General features: G+C 38.5%; 1 protein-coding gene across 4 annotated transcripts in view; it reads right to left on the bottom strand.

Moving 5' to 3' along the window:
* The window catches only part of gab1 (GRB2-associated binding protein 1), a 43787-nt gene extending 25190 nt beyond the window's left edge, over window positions 1-18597 (bottom strand). The window contains exons 1-2 of one of the 4 annotated variants that reach the window (XM_026359211.1): window positions 18119-18597; window positions 17860-18018 (exon numbers count right to left, since the gene is read on the bottom strand). In XM_026359211.1, coding sequence (XP_026214996.1) covers window positions 17860-17931 — 72 coding nt within the window. In that variant the 5' untranslated portion in view covers window positions 17932-18018; window positions 18119-18597. Of the gene's footprint in view, window positions 1-3057; window positions 3140-17859; window positions 18019-18118 lie in introns of those variants that run through there. The other 3 variants (XM_026359208.1, XM_026359209.1, XM_026359212.1) reach the window with 3 other exon arrangements.
* Window positions 18598-20753: the final 2156 nt, after the last annotated feature.

Genomic DNA, 20753 nt, shown 5'->3' with positions numbered 1-20753 from the left:
AACTGGGTATACAGTACATCAGTTAGACAGCGTCTTATATGCATGCCCATCAAGAACATATAGAGCCATAAGGAGCACCCACAGTACGATTAAAATAAGCAATCTCTCCCTCTTCATCATCTACACAAATCCCTCCCTCAATTTACAATTGCACAGCCGCTATGCTTTCATGTGCAGCTGTGAAATTCTCACCCAGCCAGGCACCGTCTGACCCCAGCCCCTACAATCTACGATAACTGTCCAAAGAACACAGACCCTAGTAGTCATAATGCTATCTTTGCAAACAGTGCACACAAAGACCAACATTCTCATGAAAGACCATCTTAATAGCAAACAGGTGTTCTTCATTTATGGGTTTTCACAGGTGACCTAATAACAAAGTAATGATTCAAACTTTTCTACGGCAAAAACTCAATATTGTCTCTGAGAAACCACGACCACTCTGTCACTAGGTCCACTACACAGAAACAAATTCTGGAATTAATTAACAAAGTTGAATCATCAAAGCTTAATCTTTTTGCAGATAAACTTGTGAAATACTGATGCTTACCAAAGTTTTTAAGAGCCGATATAAGATTCTCTGAAGTTTTCTTGGGAGGGGTATTCTCATGAATATATTCTGTGGTATATTCTGCGGTACCTAGTCCATAAAAGCCCAAAACACAGTCTTACTCCAATGGCTTGGATAAGCAACTGTGTAATCGTTGCTGTTGATGCATCAACTCCTTCTGATGGGGCGTGGACAGGAACTCTCAGTCAAATAATCATTGCATATTATTCATTACAGTATCTACAGACAGAGGGAGGGACAAATCAAGAGACTGAGAGGGAGAAGGGGGAGGATGCAGAAGACAGCTTTAAGAAGTGAAGCTGTTGGTACTGTACTTGATAGCAGTGAGTCTTACTCCTTTTCATAAACCAAATCTTGTCATCTTTGACATTTGCCACCACCAGTAGCAATAAATCCCCCCACTAAAAGCAGCAACCTCCCTGCACAGCATTAACACAGGTTAGCTTCAGACCAAACTCACAGGATAAAACATTAACTCTCAGGGACCAGTTTAAACATTAACATAACCTCACATCATGTGCAACCGAGGGACAACAGAGGCGTCAGTAGTTGCACATAATGTAGGAAACTGTTCAGCACCCACAGTATTAGCCTTTTCAACAAAACTCAACCAACTACCTCTTGCTGTGTTTTCCAGGAAATATGGTGCTTTGTGAAATAGAGAAAATTAGAGAAAAACACATACAAGGCATAAAAACATCCCTTAGTGGAAGTTTCCACTTTGTTAGCGCTTTTTATCTTCCTGGTCATCTGTTCCCAACACACACTCTGGGCAAAAAGATTTCCTGTTTTGCCTCCTTTTGTCACTGTGGTTGTGTTTGGAAGTTTGTCGGTTGCTAACTTTAGAACTTCTCCTATATTAACATTTACCTTATGCTGCAAAAACTAATGTTTTTCAGAATACTGAGGATCGGATTAATAACCCCAAACAATGCACCCAGACAATGACATTCTGTTTCCCTTGGAAGTTCAGGACTCTTAGGGGAACCCTACACATCCTCAGCTGCAATACTGCAAAAAGATTTTTGAAAACTGACAGAGAATCATATCTGCACTGTGAAAACTGGATAACCAATTGTTGATGATTTGCTCACTTTACACTGTACAACAGGTTTTTGCAAAATGTTTGACCAGTGCTGGAGGAAGTAGTTAGGGATTCCTATTTGATAGTGGTCTGTATGTGAGTGATTCCATTTTGGTTTGAAATGACACCAAGCTACCTCCTGCATATCGTGTCTTCCATATACAGCTGTTTGTTTCTAGTTCCACTAGTACAACAAACACACATGTTCTTGTTTTGAAGCTACACTGTATAAAGGGAATCAAAGGTGCAAGCATATAAATTGCACAATAAATCACTTTATAGCTAAAAGCAAGTGAACTGTGGAGGAGCAAGGTCATTCTTCACTGGAATCCCACCTGGAATGAGCCAACTGTATTTACTGAAATGAAGGATCAAGGCTGAGATACCACTTGGCCCCTGCCTTAACAATATGCCAATTCTGACAGGCACTTTGTTCCTTGGAAAAACAGCATGTATTTGTGAGAAGAATAGTGGGAATCATCAATTGTTGTCATATTTATATGACAGAGTGAAGCTAATATTAATAATAATAGTATCACTCAAATTATGTAAGCTGTAAACAGGCTGATAGTGTTCTTGGTAAGTTTAAAAATAATATTGTCTTCACACTGTCAGGAACTTTACAATAGCCAATAAAATATATGAGCACAACAAGGCAGAACTAAGCCTGCCGCTAACCATCAAAACAAATTGACACCTGATTGTAGAACAATGGAGTGGAGAGAAAACAAAGTAATTATGCTCAGAGAAGGGACTTTGCTCACTTTTTGGTCCCTATGGCCTCAAGACTTCTGTTGAAATGCAACACTCCACACAAAGACACACACAAGAACTGTCACTACTCTGGCTGGAGTGGCCAACCTCATGATGGCCATTTCCTGGCATGGCCAAGGCTCTCTTATTTTTTTTAGGATTTAATACAGAAGACCATGTTTTCTAGGTACTGGTAATAACACATGCAGACTATCTGATAATAATATCATATCTGATATAATATGTATATGTTGTTGTGATTGACAGTGATTCATACATTCCTTCACGAAAAGTTTGTAAAAGTTAATTTATGTTCTCGATTGTTTTTATATGATTAACTGAAAGAGTACTCGTGCAGCAACACTGACAGCAAACCTACTGATGCTCTCGACAATTTAAAACAAGCCCAAACAAACAGCACCTTTAAGATGACATTCAGGTTATCAAAGAGCGGTTAAGCTTCAATCATCTTTATCTTCCATATATTTGCGCCAAAAAAACATCTCCGTACTGATGAGGACCAACTGTGTGATAGTCGACACCTTCTCTGACCTCCTAACAAAAGCATCAAAGCTGGTGATATTTGAAAATGCAGAATTCATATTATCAAAAGAAATACAAGTAATTAGTATGTAGTTTGTCTCTTTACCTGGTTCTGAAGAATCCAAGCTTTGCACACATTAAAAACGTTGCGAACGAAACAAGCTGCTGACCAGCCACTGTTGTGAGTGAGTCTGGTCACTTTCCTGCCTACCCTGCTGACTTCCCTCCCCTCCTCTTACTCTGTAAAGTCTGCAACACCCGCTCCAATAACCCCTGACCTGCAGGAAGTAGACACAATGGACTGAAAATAACACACCACCTCCCCTGGCAACAACTGCCCACCCCAACCCCCACTGCACATCACTTCTAAAGTACACCTACAATACGCTGGCTCAAGATAGGTGGGTAGAACCAAAAATATCAACCACTACTCAACAAGCTGTACACATGCCAAGAGGTTCACCATCCCACTTTGCAATCCTGACATGGCTTTTTATTCACTCTTGCACGTGCATGAGTCAGAACAAAGAGGTTTAGCTATAATACGATAGATTGATATTATGGACATGCTGAGATATTTTTCTATTTAATCTCCTGATTAGAGCTTGCAGCAGCACAGCCTTACAGCTCCCAGTGAAGCATAGGGTTTCACACTACAGCAGGTTGTGGGCTGGGCAGCAGACTAATGACAACTCCACTGCTTCCTGCTGGGGAACCAAAATGCATGGTGGGATGGATGACTTCTTTATAGTCAGGACCAAAAACCATCTGTGGTTGAGTGTGGATATGGATGTGTGTAATTGTTTTTTGCTTATTCCTTCAATGAAGATGAACTTATTAATTTTGTTTTTAGCTCAACTAAGCTCCTAGTGTGTATATTTAATGTTTTTTGATTTGTTATAATTCAGTAATATTACTGGTTAGTAATAGATAACATGTTAATATTTTAGTCCAGTCTGTGTGTGCATCTAACCCAATCTTTATCCATACAGTGAGCACTAGCAGTCTAATCCAATCAGCCCAATGAAAATGATTCCAAATCACATTTAGCAGCCAGCGAGAGGTTGCCTTAGACATGATCTAATTAGTCCCTCTCTTACTCAAGTCTGTTCACTAGGAAATGGCTTGAGATACAATGTATACAGATAAGGAAATGGACTCTGATAAGTACTTCTGTGTCACCAGTGGTGCTGCTTTCAAAAACTGGTGCCTGGTTACTCAGCCGAACAGCAGATAAAACAATACAAATGTATAATTTAGGTTTCCAAATGATTCTAGTCAACAAAAATATATATAATAATATTCTTAAATAATCATTTCATAAGAAACCTAGAGGAAAAGGAATTATTCAATTATGTTATTTCTGCTGCAGATTTAATAAGTTGCTGTTCACAGATTAGAAATACAACATGCTGACTCTTGGTGTTTGCATTAATCATGTGTTGTGTCCTGTTCTACAAACTGAGCTGTTAAGCATGTTTAGACTTGTTACTGAGACACCTTTAAGACACACCTCCTTTTTCAGCCAGTCCCCTGAAACCGGTACACACCTCCAGTCTATCTTGTCGCATTCAGATGATACTGCTTCACTTTCAGTTGAAAATGAATTTGCGTGGTGTGAACACATACCTCAGACAAAGTGTGCTGCATGTGTGTCTGAGCAATTCCTGTGTAATGATTCATGCTTATTGAAGAGTGTGTGGTATCCCACCAACACGTTTTAAGTTACCAATACATGTAGCAAAGGTAACATCATGCAACATTCAACTATTATGCAAACTTCCCCAAACCAATGGTAGTGAATAAAAAAACTCTTTATTTAGCAGTGGATTGGCTTCTGTGGGTGTGTGCCTGCATTCCTGTAAATTTGTTCTAACAGCTTGAACTCATTCATACTCAAATAAACTGCTAACCTGCTGTTTTTAAGTCTATGAACCATTGTGTTATACGAATAATGCTTTATTGTCCAATAACAAATGCATGTATTTGTGCAGTTAAGCCATTTCAGTTGTGCATTGCTGTCTGCAGAGAGGCTTAAAGGCAGGTTCTGATCCACTGTTAATACAAAATGAGTTTGCTTTTGGTTTTCTTTGTTAAAGTAAGCTATCCTGAACAAGTCCCTCTGATTTTACAAAACCAAACAAAATGCGCCATCCTTTAAAATGTTATACATGATAATGCCAAAATATAACAATAATATTAAAAAAGACAACTGAATAATGCGAGTCCCCCACATAAAAATAGTATGGTAAACAGCACACCACAAACAACACAAAGTAACATTTTGTAAAGCAAAGTAAAGCTTCCCTTAAGTTAGCCCTTTATAGTGCACTCATGGAAATACATTTAAACTCTATTTTAGAGTTTTTTACTCTACTATTATTGGAGTAAACTGCAAGACTTTTGTGACTTGTGCAAAAATACTCATTTTCTATCTCTTTCTTGAGATACTGAGACAGATACTGATAAGTCTGCTCCAGTGCATGTATGGAACTTGTGCATATCCCCAAATTTGCAAAGGCAAAGTATGAATTACCTTTTACATGACGTTAAATCACAGTGCACTGCTGAATGCTGATGGATAGCACAGTGGTAACGTCTTCGCCTTCCATGTGGGAGATTGAGGTTTAAATCCCAGCTTTAGCCAGTACTCCAGTAGGGGTCCTTAGGCAAAACGTCCTGCTGTTGCCCGTACCTTGTAAATTGCTTTGGATGAAAGTGACTAAATGTAAAAGATAAGGTGTCCATTGAAAAAAGATAACCCTTCAGTAGGCGCTTGGTTCTATTGTTGAAAAGTATTATCAGGAAACTCTACATCTGCAGACTAAAAGATAATTAGCAGAGCTAGGAAACAAAATAGTGCACATCACTCTTACAAAACTGGTTCCTGTTGGAGAGAAACAACTAGTGGTGCAAAGCTCATGTTACTGACCGACTACAGAAGACAGAAAGGGCTTTGTGAACCCAGCACTGCACAGTTTAACTTAACTTAACCAATAATGCAAAAAAGACACCCTAATCTAAAAAATAGGAATACTCAGAGATAGAAATTACAGTATGTGATAAACTTTGACCTACTGAACAGAATTTGAATATCTCAAACATGATGTATTCAAATTCTCACTGGTATTTAATCTGATTATTCTGGGAATAAAAATACTTATACTTCTAATCCAGCTAATTATAAGGCTTGGAATAAATCAGACTAAAATAAATCCTCTTCACAACAGGAATGTGAATGTAGTAGGTGTGTATGTCTCAAACTCACCAAGGCAGAAATCATGGCCAATATTTGCACTTGTACTTCAATGTTTCTCACTTTCTCAGAATTCATAGTCATTGCTCCTCCAGCATGCACCAATACAGATCATCAATCAATACCTTTTACCCTAACTAAGCATAGGATATGTAGAAATTCAGGTTGTGCGATGTGCATTGTGCTTAAACAGTCTCTCTTTTTTTTTTGGATGAAGTTAATTTTTTCCAAGTAAGCATAAATGATATCAGCTGCATATTTAAGCAAAAGGCATCCGATTGTATTAACATTTAATCTAGTTTATCTAGTAAAAAATATACACTTACACTGTTACTGACTGACTAATAGAATGACACAACAATACTGGCTCTTAATGGCTGCCTTAGAAAACTAATGGGAACCTTTGCAGAAAATGATTCCCAGACTCAATGTGCTTAACCACCCTTGGTCATACAGTGCCCTATTCTATCTGCATACTCTAAGGACGGTTTGTGAGAGCAGATGGCAACACACTCTCAACCATGAGAACCAAAGCTGTACCAGAGATAAAGACCCGCTCATCTGACTTGAAGATATGGTACTCCCAAAACACAAGTTGATCACATTGCCACAGTTTCTGCTTTTTGTTTGGTCTGTTTTAATTGTTTTTCTACAGATGAACAAGAAGATTAAAGTGCTGCACGCATTTCTTCACTACAACCTTGATGTTTCTATCCATTGCATTCTTTCTCCTAATTACCTGCCGTCTCAGCTCTCTTGTTTTCATCCTGCCTACCTTTGCTTGTCCTGCTCTGGCCAATCTAAGCTCTTACACAGAGTCACATGCACTTGTCAAAGCTGCATTGTTAGAATTCAACACATTCCTTTGGCATGGCAGACTTGGTTCACATGATCGCGCTGTTCCTTGACTGCTGACAAGAGGGGCTTAAACAATTCTCTTTTCACTTGCTATTGGCCTGTGCACAGTAGAAAGTGCAGCAAAGCCAAATGTCCACGTAACAAAAATATGGAGAAATACAGAACCGAGACAGTAGATAGTTATATATATTCAGTTCTCTAAAACATATGCAGAAAACCTTGTAGCGCTGTAGAAGTACAAGTACAAAATGTTCCAGTTTAAATCATCTCTAAGACTTGGTAAGATTTTAAAAATAAGTAGATTAGTATTTTTTAACAACACTAAGGATCAGCTTATGCAACCTGTTCTAAAATGAATTATGTGCAAGACAGAGTAAGAAAACTATTATTCATGAAACAACACATTCCTTTAAATCTAAGCAGAACTGCAAATGTGTCTGTTACACAAACGCCTGTAACTAAAACTGGTCATCATAAAATGCTTGTGTTGGAAATCCCCTTTGCAACTTTCACAGTATTGGACAGAGCTTCACCAGGATGCCACACAACATATGAATACAACTTACATTTACATTAACATTTGGTAGTGTTATGGATTTAACCATTGTCTCTTGAATTTACCAACATGCCTGTTTGCCTTCATCTGTAACCAAAAACCACAAAGCCAAAAGCTGCTCAAATATTATAAAACAGTTATTTAATGTCAAGTAACAAAATTACCAACCTTAAGCTCTGTTTGGATCCCAAGCACTAGTTGGTCATCCTAATACCATGTATTTAGAACTGAGACAAAGAGAGTAAAGATATTCCACGGGTTTCAATGACACACCAACAATAGGTGTAAAAAAAGAAGAGAAGTGTCAAGGAAAGTTTAGAAAAATGCCAATAAAGTAGGTGGACAAGAGGAGTAGGTCCTCCAGACTCTCAGCTTCCAATCAGGCTGGAAATGAATACTCTATGAGAGCAGGGGTCTCAGCTGCATCTCTGTGTCTCTCCCAGTGCTTGTGTGTGTCTGATTGTGTGTCCATGTGTGCAAGTTTAACCATGTCCTCTGGCTTGAGGCCAGGCCAAAGATATCGGGCAGCACCATAGTAACTCTAATGCAATCAGGAACAGTGGCCACAACAGATCCACTGGTGAATAGCAAAGAGCCATCTTTCTCTGTCCACTTGTGTTTTTTGTGAGGATCCGTACCAAAACTGATTTGAAAACAAAACAAAAAGTTTGATAATGAAAATCGGATACAGACAGCATCTATTTTATGCAGGGCCTGTCTGTCTCACGCTAACTTGGAAAATTACACAGGTCAGTAGAAATATTTCACATCTAGTCTCAAGGCTTATACCCCAACACTCCCTGTCTAACTCAGGCTGTCGTCAGACTGGAACATACACACAAACTGGTGCTTACGCAGCCCAGAGCAAGGGAAGAAGGGCAAAAACTACCATGACAGCAGTGGGCTATATTAAGGGGCTGCAGACACAGCGGCTAGGGTCAGATCACACAGAATCACATAACTAGAGTGCCAGCTGCATCTGTGTGTGTGTGTGGTAAATGACAGGTGAACTCTTAAAGTTACGTGTGAACAGGCCTTCAAAAAGCTGCTCTCAAAGTTTAACGCTGAGCATTTAAAAAAAAACTAAATTTCTCAAAGGGCTCAAATTAAGCAGAGGAATACAACAAAAGCTTCCTGGTCTCTTTCTGAAAAAACTGCCTAGAGAATCTGAAACAGACAACACATGTCCAATTATCTGTACAGCCTTTTGGAATTATTTTGTACTCTTCAACTTGCATTTGCTATTTCATTCTGAGTCACACAACTAGTAGTTTTAACACAAAGAAAACTGGTTGTCGATAACTCTGACATTTGTAAAAAAAAAAAAAAAAAAAGTATTTTTTTTGCAAAAAAGCAAACTACACATAAAAAGGAAGTTTGAGTCACAAGATGTCAGGAAGCAATAGCTTCTTTTTGTCAGACCAACTTGATCATAAACTGTATATTAGCCAATATTTTTCCAGTCCATGATTTGTAGCCCTAAGGCAAAGTTAAACTGATAACATCAAACCAATATGTAACATGTGATGTCAAGTTTACCTGCTGGTTTACAATTCCTAACAATCCAATAAAAGGTTTCCAGACGCAATCTGTGATCCACATATTAATAAGAAATGAAACCCCACCAACAAATTTCAAAACACAAAAGTGAACTGCATTTACAATTACTTGCGATAACTTTCAAATTAACTGACGGTCTTTAATTTACACAAGATAAGTGTAAACAATGAGGAAATCTTAGAGCTGAAATAACTGGTCACTTAATCGAGTGGCCGACAGCTACTGTTTGAGTTCCAAATTAGAGTAGAAGCATAGCAGAAGAACAAATAGATCAACCTCCAAACAAAGAACCAATTTCCACAAGCAAGTGTGGTAAGCCATTGATGACCATGTGCACACCCTGGAGATTCAGCTAAAGAGGTACATGTGGTCTCTATACTGTGTACTGTATAGAGTGAGGAATCGTTCTCGTGCGTACACAGACTTTTAAGACTGCAGATACAGTCAAAATAAAGCTTAATGCTATTTGTGGACTTAAAAAGAGAACTTGCCTCATGAAAAGGCTTTCAAGGTATGCAATTGTACAGTGAGTCATTGACATGACAAGTGAGTCATAGCAGCGGGCGGCTAGATAGTGTAGTGGTGACATTGCCATCCTCCTATGTGGGAGACTGGGGTTCACATCCCACCTGTGGTCTACCTCCAGCAGGGGTTCTTAGGCAAGACCTCCCTACGGTTACACAGCCTTTGCCTTGTAAGTTTGGCAGTCGCTTTGGATTAAAGTGTCTGCCAAATAACAATGACATAAAAGGGACATCTTTTGTGTCTCATGGTATGTAGCCCCTAGAAAAATACTAAATGCAAGTTCAGGTTCACTATCACTATCCTACATCATCCCTTATTAACAGAGCAGAGCAGAGAGTTTAAAAAGTGCAAGAGAAAAAAAGCTGAAAAATTACAATATAAGGAGTGACAGAGGATAAGAGGGAGAAAGTGTAGGACCCCTCCTCCTCCCTCGTTCTCCCGCCATCTGGTAGCCATCAGCGCCTCACACAGGAAAGGGCGGCCATGCCTTGCTGGGGCGCCAGGGAGCGGCTCCTCTTCCCTCCCGGTGCTGCAGAAACAACAATTGGCCAGTGCATTGCACTGCTGTGCAGTCTAACCCGTCTTAGACTAAGCTGAATAGCCAGCAACAGCTCGGGACCAGGTGCTCACACCCTACCAGACCAGCAAAGAGGAGCACAGAGCAACCTCACATTCCTGCTGTTTGCCAAGAAGCACTGGGAACGGAAAGAAAGAGGGAGAGAACAGAGAGCTGCTCTGACTGGAGGCTGCCTAATGGTGTTGCACTGAGAAGCACTCTACTCTTTCTCATCCCATTTGCTTTCTCTTCACTCTTCTCCACAATGATGACAAAGTTATTGATTGTCATTGTGGTATATCCTAGCCTCCACTTCAATGCACTGCATACATTTAGAGTCTTAAAGAGAAGACAAGTTTCCCTTTCTTTGCAAGGATTCAGAGAAGGCATATTATTCTAAATTTGCTCCAGCTTCTGTTTGTCCTTAATTTCCTCATACATCAATCTGATGGGAACAGAGGCACCTAAATTCTTTTGTCTGGTTAGTGTGGACCATCTTTGGCCATCAGTTGCATGTCCAGAACTGCCTACCACTACAGTCTGGAAATAGAAAGCAGATTTGAGACACAAGCTATTTTTACTAGGTGTCATTTGCTGAATATCAAGTATGTGAGACATTCAATTTAAGAAAATACTGTCTTTCAATTAAATCTGTGCAGACCAATACATAGGAGAGAATTATCCACATCAATCATAATACATGATGATGTGTACAATTAGCCCTGCCAAATAGTTTCTGTCATCTGTGTTTAATAATAGCTGCACTTGAAACTGTTCCACTTGGCACACTGACAAATAGCACAAAAGGCTCATTTTACAACTGAACAGAATCATATTCCAACAGAAAACTCAACTCAGAATTTGTTCCCACGTTTGAAACAAGAAAAACCAAGTCTACATGAAAACCAGTTTTCTACACTCGCTCCATGAGCTGCTTTGTGGACTTGGCACACATGATAGTAAACAGCTGCACCAGGCAAAAAGAGACACATCTGTTTACAAAATGCTCCACGGCAGCCTTGACCTACCAATTTAATTCAACAATCACAGCGTTCCACTAAGGCAACAAATTCAGTTTACAGAAGGATGCAATGACAACATTTAACACTTTTGGGGGAATTGGGAATAATCTGCACACAGTGCTGACCATGAGGTAAACAGTATCTTGATGCAGAAGAAGTACTTCAATTTTAATTCTTTTGTCTTCTACTGAACCTCATTTTTTAATTCTGCCATTTGTGGCTTTACTATGATTTATTCACAAAAAAATTAAACCAAATACTGTTTAAAATGACAGCTTGGTGATTATGGTGGTTGGTGACATGAAGAACTGCGGACTGGTTTCTACACAAAGACTGTGGGGTATAAAGGCGGCAACAAAGACATCAATGCTAGATGTGAGGAATTCTAAAATATTGCTGCCACTCAGAGACAATGAAACATTCAAAATAGCTTCATTTCAACTGATTTATTAGCGGTTGTGTTAGACAATTGGAGTGATAAGTGTAGTCCATGTTTTCAATACTCTAAAAACTGCCGGCACCTAAAGCTTTGATGGTAAACACACAATGAAAAAGCTTGATTTACATGTTTATTTCAAACACAATGTGAATTTTTTAAGTTTATAAAAAACTGGTGTGGAATTTACCATGAGCCAAAACATGATCTGACTGCCAACTTTCAGAGGGGTTTGGTCACCCAGTTTTGTTTTTGTGGTTGTGTTTCTCTTTGTGATGCAATGGTATGATTTCAGGCTTTACTACACTCTATAAATATCCAGAAGAAAATGGAGAGCCACAAGCCACAATTATGTTCACTTGTACTATGTTTTAGTGCATGTCACAAAAGATTTCAGCTTCTGAAAAGTGTGTCAAATCTCACACAATCAACCATAATAATAGTATATATATAAATATAAAATGATGTGCAGAATATGTTGATTCGTACTTTATATTTTTTACAGTCTAACTTCAGAGCGGTGGGTGCCATTTAGGCTACAGGAAAACTGATATCCCTATGGATAACACAACGACAATAGTCTGTGTCTGAAGCAAAAATGCTGCCGCTAAGGATAACTATTGTAGTAGCACGCATATGAATATTTAATGGCTATTTGTTTGTAATGGACATTAAATAATTAATGGTGCATGCCATCCATTTTCAAGCTGTGGCACATCACACAACAGTTGTCTCCACGATCTGAACACAGTGCAGTGGTGCTGTGGCGGGCAGGACATGGTCCAGTAATCTTTCTTTGTTAGCCTAAGAGGCTAAAGCCGCACAAACACCCCTCTGTTGCACCCTGTTCGGGCTGCTTGTTTGTTTGTTTCCTCAAGCTTGTGGAGGGGCGTGGGGGTGAACAGAAAGTGATTGTTCTCTTTTCCACTTGCTTAGCAAATTTAATGAATCCTCTACTTAATCTAAGAGCTATTCCTTTGTTTTCATGTAACCGTGCTATCACATTTGTTGTGTACATATTTCTCTTCACGACAACTGTTTCCAGTCAGTTAGCGACAGAAGTAATGGCTAATGGCTACTGTGGTGTATACTGCAAATGCATTTTCCCTCAAGACCCAAGACCAGCATGGAGTACATCCTTAGCCTCCCTTTACAGCCACTAGAGGAGGACCTTCAGGGTTCAATATTTTCCTTCATCCGGTCTACGTTGTAGCCTTGTGCTCCAGTGCTGAGGCCCTATTTGGAGCTGGACAAACTGTGCAACTAAATTCTAATCTATTCCTAGTGGGTACATGTCAATGGACTATAGGGATTATAATGTTCCATACAGCTATGTGCAATGTGAGGAAATGGTCAGTTAAATTTAGGCTGACCAATAGCAAAACATTGTAAAAATTGAATTTACTGCAATGTCGATAAACTCAAACTTTCTTTAATGCCAGGACATTCTGGAAACTATACTGCCAGTATAGTTTCTACACGCATAGTGCTGAATGCTTCTTTGTAATGAATTGGATGAACAAACAAGACTAAATGTGAGCATTTGACTATGACAAATTGTTTAGACTACAACTCATTAAAATCATTGGAGAATTCTTCATGTAAACAAAACTGGACTGGTGACACCTTTAATGTGATTATCTGTGGTTCTGTCTGTGGTTCATGTTCCTTTACTACAATCCACAGTTTGTTTTAAAACAGCATTGAATTTTATTTTAAATTAAAGCATTACATTTTTCTAATACACAGTAGACATTAAAACATATTGCTGTCAATGTAGATTTTTTTGTTTTCTTCTATCACATCATCTCAATTTTCCTACATGATTTGTATGACATAGCAGTGCTGATGTGGCATTACTGTGAAAGAAGTATGCTATGTCTTTACAGATTGGTGCTGAGAATGACCTTGGAACTTGAACATCCTCATCCTTCTCAGGTATCAGGTATGTGATAACATACTGCAGATGTTCTTAAGATACCAGTCCTCAAGCTGTTTCTTTAAAAAGGATTTTAAAAGTGGACGTCAATGGAAATTCACAGATTGAAAGGTAAGAGAAATGAAAGATGAAAAGGAGAACCAGCTGGAAAATGCAGTGTCACTGAAATGTAAAACCACAGAGAATACAGTTATGACAAACTCTGGCTGGGAAAAGTCCTACAAAAGCCATTGTGGTTGCTTTGCTGTGTCCCTGAATGAAACATTATTGACCAGGAAGTGTTGCATTTTTCCCCAGTGTATTCTGTCTGCAATGATGAATTAACCCACTACTTAGGTGACAGTGTATAAACTGTATATATTATGGAATGTTAAAGGATGATTGAGCCTTTTACCAGACAAAAGAAAAACGACTCACTCTCATCTATCACACTGTTTTTGTTTAAATAGTTACATATATTTAATTTTTCTACCCATCATATAAAATGACTTGATCTGTGAATATTAACTATAGTAACATTTTGCTAAATGAATGTTGCAGCTGATCTTGGAGAAATCAGCGAAAGACAGAATGAGCGGTTCATTGATATTTTGTTCTGTATACAGCCTGTCTATGACTCAGCAGTATGAGGCTATTTTACTGGTCCATAAATATCACCTCTGGTGATGGGCCCACATCAAGTGAAATCAAACAGAATTTGGTAATTTGTGACTCTTCACTCTTTCTTGACTTTTTCTTCACTGGTAATGAAAAAAGGCAAGAAAGGCAAAACTACCCAGTGTGTCAAGCCCATGATGGCTGCTGTTGCTCAGACACAGGTATGTCTGTTGAACTGCTTTCACCTTTGAGCTCCACCAATCTGCAGCAGAGCCTTAGAGAAAACTTTGCCCCGAGTGGTTTTTCAGGTAAGCAGGGGCCTTGGGTTCTAGCCTATTGCTGCTCAATCTGGAGATGGTGATTTAAAAAATGTAAATGATAGCTATTCTGTTTATTAATTTTGTAGTACATTATTAACTCCACTCTCATAACACATGTACATGCAGTGATGTGGAGAGGGCTTTTTGTTTCCTTAAAATTACATTTTATACATATACATTTTTGTGTATAGGTAATGTGAATGGTTTGAATGAAAATATGCCCACTCCAGGGGTGCTGGCCAACACATAAAACTTTGATAAAAGACCAAAATCATCAAACACCTCACATGGTGATAATGAAGTTAGTGTACATTACAGTTTTAAAGTTCAGGTGGAGAAAAGGCTAGCAGAAATATGGTAAGAATGGTTGTTGCTTATCTTTTAAGCTCTAACAAAAGGCAAGGTGTACAAGATACCATGGTAATTATCAGAGAATTAGTATGTCTGCCTTTGCGAAAGGAAACCTTGCCATCAGTGCCCTTTATTCCTTAAAAAAAGACAAAGACACTGTAGTTTTCATTACTGAAAACTATGGTGCAGCCGCGACGTAAAAACAGTATCACCTGACAGAACCGCAATGTTTTACTGTGGCTGATATTCAAAATGGTAATTACAAATCATCCTAACTTTGCCAACAGAAGCCATTATACAAATGCCACCAACCAACACATATTTACATACAGCTTCATGTGTATACAACCTCAGTGTCTAACTGTACAATTCTCTTATCTTCAGATTAATTGACTTGTGTTGTTGCTGAAGCACGGATATGGCACTGGTACAGAAATCTCAACACCCATAGTATTTTCAATCATACATTTGGTCATAAGCGGCCACATTTGAACAATTTGTCATTTGCGAAAAAAAAGGATAGTCAGCACTTCTATAGACTACACAGCCTCATGTGATCAAGTACTAAGGCTTTTCACAGGGAGAGGAACTGTGTCCCAATCACCAACTTTTTTTTTGTTTATTAGTACTTTAGATTTCATCAGTTAGGCACTTCAGGGAAATTTAGTTTTCGTTTTAATAGACTTTTTATGTGACTTCACTTCTGTTTAACAAGATACTAAAAGTGAAACAGGTGTTCATAATAAATCATCTATAAGCCTAAATCAACTCTACTTATTATGTTGTTGTACAGAAACCAGAGACAAGGGATGTATGTAATATTCAAAAGTTTAACATATTTACAACCATCCCTATATTGACACTAAAACCAACAATGATTTGTCTCTACTCACCCATAATGACCATCAGTCTACAATCTGGATTACAGAAAAATAAGATAATCCAGGCTGTAGACTAAAGGTTGTTACAGATGAATAGAGGCGATTCATAATTTAACAATGGTTATGGTGTATGTATAGGTATTATTAATTAGAAAACAACCAAAGTTATGCTTTAAAGGCAGCTGCCGGTGGGGAAAGCTAGATTAAACTTTTCAAATGTTAATTGCAATGAACAATTAAATGACTAATGTCAACTTCAGTCATTGTTTACTTTAGCAATAATAGTTAAATGCAATACTGACTACAAGATGTAACAAAACAAGGCAGTCCAATTATTGATAAACTGAGTGTATAAATGGTTTAAAAAGTTGCAACTGTTAAGCCCGGAGTACTATTTTTATTTTAGCTCTTATGTAGAGTACATAATGGGGTCCTGCTACCATCAGTTTCTTTTTGCATTTCACTACCCACTATAATAGCCCTGATAGAAGCATAATTAAGAAAAAAGGGAAAGGCATGGTGATGGCTGTGTTGCAAGTCCCTAAATCCCCCAAAAAGTAGAAAAGTGGTTTCCTGTTTAACTTGCCTTGCTTGTAATGGCTAGTCATTAATCAAAAAACATCACACTTTCTCAACAAAATGCCACTAGAACATCAGACCGTGGCTATTCGAATAAACAGCAAAAACAACAACAACTTTGTTTCCTAATTATCTTTGAACCACTAAAGTTCTTTTTCTTTATTTCAGAATCTGAATTTCCCAGATGTCCTCCTGGCTATTCTACGCTCCTCTGTTGAGAAAGCAGTTATAAAACTGGAGCAGCTAGTTGCCAGATCCCCTAGAGAACAATTAAGTCCTCCACCAGCCCGCTGTTTACTCCATTGAGAAAGAACAATTCTGGGTCATTACAGCTAACAGTTGTTTTAGGAGATTACAAGTGATGTAGAAGTACAAACACCTGAAATGGAAATGTTAAGCTCTCATCATCACAAACTGTGCATCACACTGACCTCTAACAATAAAAATGTCTCACCCTTGATACAAATGCTAAATAAAATGTTGTTTCTGGTTAGTGTTGTAACTGTGATTGATCAGTCAGTCAAAACAGACACACTAACACAAGAAAAATGCTAACAAGCTGATAAAGAACTGGGATTTTGACTTCCTCCTTATCATATCATCTATTCTGTCATGAATGTGAGACAGGCTTTTAAAAACACTGGCTTTGTGGCAGGATTTTAGCTTTATTGGCTTCAGAAAAAAACATTTCATTGGACCTGCGGTTTCTGTGAAAACATACCTCCTCTCAAGTTGCGGCTCTACTAATTCAAATATCAATAATGGAGATATTCAGTGATCCACAAGAAAAGCATGGCGGCTTGACATCTAACATGCTACTGAATTGATTTGCTTTTGCATCACAGCTTTTTGTATCCCCAAATAATGCATGAGAAAGAAGCAGAGAGAATCCAAACAGGACAGTGGAAGTTACACTGCAAAGTGTGAAAAAAAGAAACATCTAATAAGAAGCTCATTAATTATGTTTCCCTTTAAAACATGTAACACCTGTCTGATTAGTGAGTATGAACATGTGAGCAACAGTTACAGCAGCTGTAACAAGCACATCTGACAACTCTCCACAAGAACTGAACCACTGAAATTTGCAGGAATGGGGTTGATCTTTTGGTGTACTGCATTGTTAGTTTTGCAAATTACTTAACGCTTGCTATGACAAGTTACCACAGCTGAGACAAGGACTGCACAGTCAGTACTTCCCAGGGTAATCAATGTGTGTTAGTGGTCCAGTTGGTGAAATTTAAACCCTCAGAGGTAACTCTGCAAGGTTGGATTGTTCTGTGTTGGCATAAAACAAGGCACAGGGCTAAATCGCAGAAGTGATTTGTGGAAATGCACACAAGATGAGGCCTACACATGTCTGTCTCTGCACCCATTACTTGCACATGAAGGCGTCCCTGTGGGAAAAGCGGGCACATTTCGTGTAACAGGTTACTTTATTACAAGGTAACACATAGGATATAAAGTGCACTTACGTAACGTCTCAACTTTTTTTCCGGAGGAGACTTTCTCAGCCACCCTGAGCACACCACATCTCCCCCGCTCATATCTGCTCCCTTTCTCGCTCTCCCTGGAGTTGTTCGGGCGCAGATCGCCGCTTGGCTTCGTTTGTTTTTGGGAGTGTCTCGTTGCACCTGAAAGGAAAAACGTTTGCCACAAAGCTCGTATCGCGAAGCTTTAACATGTAGAAAAGTTCAAATGTAGTATTGGTGTGTTTTTCAGAGCGGTAAATACCGACACTCCTTCTTCGAAAGTCGACTCGCGGTCCGGGCAGTTGCACAAACCAGATTTTCCACGAGTTGTAGTAAGATAAACGGGTATATCCTGAGCTTGGAGTGATTACAGACCTCCGCGACACCGCCTTTTGTACAAATATCAACGCTGACTGGTGTTTTTTGTTCAAACTGGGAGGCTGTGAGGGCAAAAAAAATCGGCGCAGGCAGCTGAAAGTCGCTAAGTTTGTGTTGTTATATGTAACGCCTCATGCTAATTCCCGTCAAAGCGGAGCGGTGTTCCCAGTGGGCGAGATCCGCTGGAAATGTCCCACAGTTTGCCGGTGCATGGTTTCTGCGCAATTTAAAAACAACCTTTCCCGTAAACACAGTGGTTCCACGGAGCTTCCCTAGCAGTTTACTCCCATGGTTCCTTAATTGTGATTGACAGGGTGGCTCCGTCTTTCCCTAAACTCACCCTCGTCGGGAACATGGCGACGCCAAGCTAACGACCTAACGGCCGGATGTTCAACAAGTCTACTTTCAAAATAAACCACTTGGCTTTTTCTAAACGCTCGCTGCAAAGCCTGTTCAATTAGCACATATTATTTTTTATTAATACTAGTGTGAACGGCAAAAAGCGATATTAAGGGTTTAGTTAAATTTGCTATTTCGGTCTTAACTCATTATGACATTGCATCCCTTAAAATTTAATTTCATATAGTCAAGTATTTATGTATGTGTGTACTTTAAAATACTAAATGCTCTTTAAAAAAATATTAGAAAATCTTGCTTCAAGACAATGTTGTTTTAATATGCGTCTTCCCGTTACCCAATGTTTGTCTTTGGGAAATTTGTTTTGAAAGTGACATCCGGAAGTTGTGTTGTATTAACTTGCTTCACTCCCAGGTCTGAGGACCAACTAGGGAGCTCCAAACATGGGACATGTAGTTCAAAAATGCTTTGTGGACCGTCCCAGGAAGACAAAAGCAGCATAGGGCAGTTTGATAGATGAACCATGATGTAACAGGAGTAAACTCAATGCTGTGTGAATGCTTCAAATTGTCCCAGACAGTTGAACAAAAGACAAAGGAAGGAGCCACCTCAGTGAGAACAGAGATGTTCAACAAATCAATGTACTTTTAAACTACACCCTCCATAAAGCGCAGTGTGAAGTCCTCATGATCATGTTATATGTTTAGTTTTCTGCCATTTAGCTTTTGATGTATTATAAAATGTATTGCTACTATATTTACATCCTACACAGAATAGCCTGTGTTTACACTATTGAATGGATTACAGTTTATTTTTCACTTATTAGTGTGACATTGAGGCTAAAAACACAGGTTTTAAATTGTCTTTTCTTTTTTTTTATATGCATTCCAATATGCAACACATGCCCTATTTGTGAGCAGTCTTTTTACTGTCTATCATCACCTTGGTTCAGAAGACTTCATACCTCATCAGCCTGATTTGTGTGTCTCCCTAAACTTGATCAATTTCTAGGACTCAATAGAGCATATGTAGTTAGTCTAATTTACTGGCAAAAACACATTTTCCATCGACTGAAAATGGTATCTGAGGAATCTTACTGGAATGCTATTGTAATGGAAAACACTTCCCCCCAAAGGATGTTTCCCTGTTAGTCTGTGATTAATGTCTTTACCATTGTAGAGGCACATTACCTGTTTCGACAGCCATGGTATTGATGAAGAAATAGCTGTAGACACAATCCACAAATTCCAGATATCCAGATGGATTCATTTTCTACTATACCACATATTTGGCTCTGCAGTGTAATTATCACAATGTCAAATTGTTTCTGTACGTCATGCACCAGGTTTCACAGAATTAGTATTTCTAAGAGATGTGTGTTTGTGGAGTTGTGCCTCTGCTTCACAGGTTAATAAATCTCTATGCAGAATCTATGATTTTTAAGTATGATTAGCATTCAGTCTCCAAAATTAGTCTGACTACATATTGTGGATTATGTATGTAGAAATAAAAACCAGCAAAGTTATGTAGAATACATGTATCTAATATAATTGATAAAGAATATATTCTAAACTATTCCCAAAAGCCAAATTGTCAACAAAAGTGAGGAGAATAGTGTAACCGTTCTCTGATTAATAATTGAGAGTCATTGATTTTTTTTCTAAATGCTCTTTAAAAGCTTTGGTGCTGCTCCTATCAATTGTAAATTAGTAAAAGAGTCACCTTTAGAAGGAATTTGTTATTGCTGCTGTCATCTGTTCATAGAATTAGTAACTGCGTGTGATTTCCCAGTTCCCTTTTCAGTTGCTGCTAAGTCTATACTCACTTCCATCTGCACAAAGATATTTTGCAATCAAAGAAACAAGTAGGAGGATACATTCTTGTTTTGGATAAATTACGCAATCATATAAAGTTCTCTATTTTTTAATGAACAAAGTTACTTCTATACTAAAATTTTGCTTGTTTCTGGGTAGAATTCCTGAGATCTACAGTATTACTAATGCGCTGAATTAAACTTTGAACCATGTCACCTCAAAGATTTTAATTAAAAATGTATTATTTGCAGTTTCAAAACTTGCACTGGTGATCATGAGATCACCATGTGCTAATTTGAGACCATTTCCAGTAGCTGATCTATTCAAACCAAAATACTGAAACACATT

This window comes from Anabas testudineus, chromosome 1, assembly GCF_900324465.2.
Source record: "Anabas testudineus chromosome 1, fAnaTes1.2, whole genome shotgun sequence".
In the NCBI taxonomy this organism is placed as follows: Eukaryota; Metazoa; Chordata; class Actinopteri; order Anabantiformes; family Anabantidae; genus Anabas; species Anabas testudineus.
Note: the sequence above shows the minus strand (reverse complement) of the source record. Positions and strands in the feature narration are given on the sequence as shown.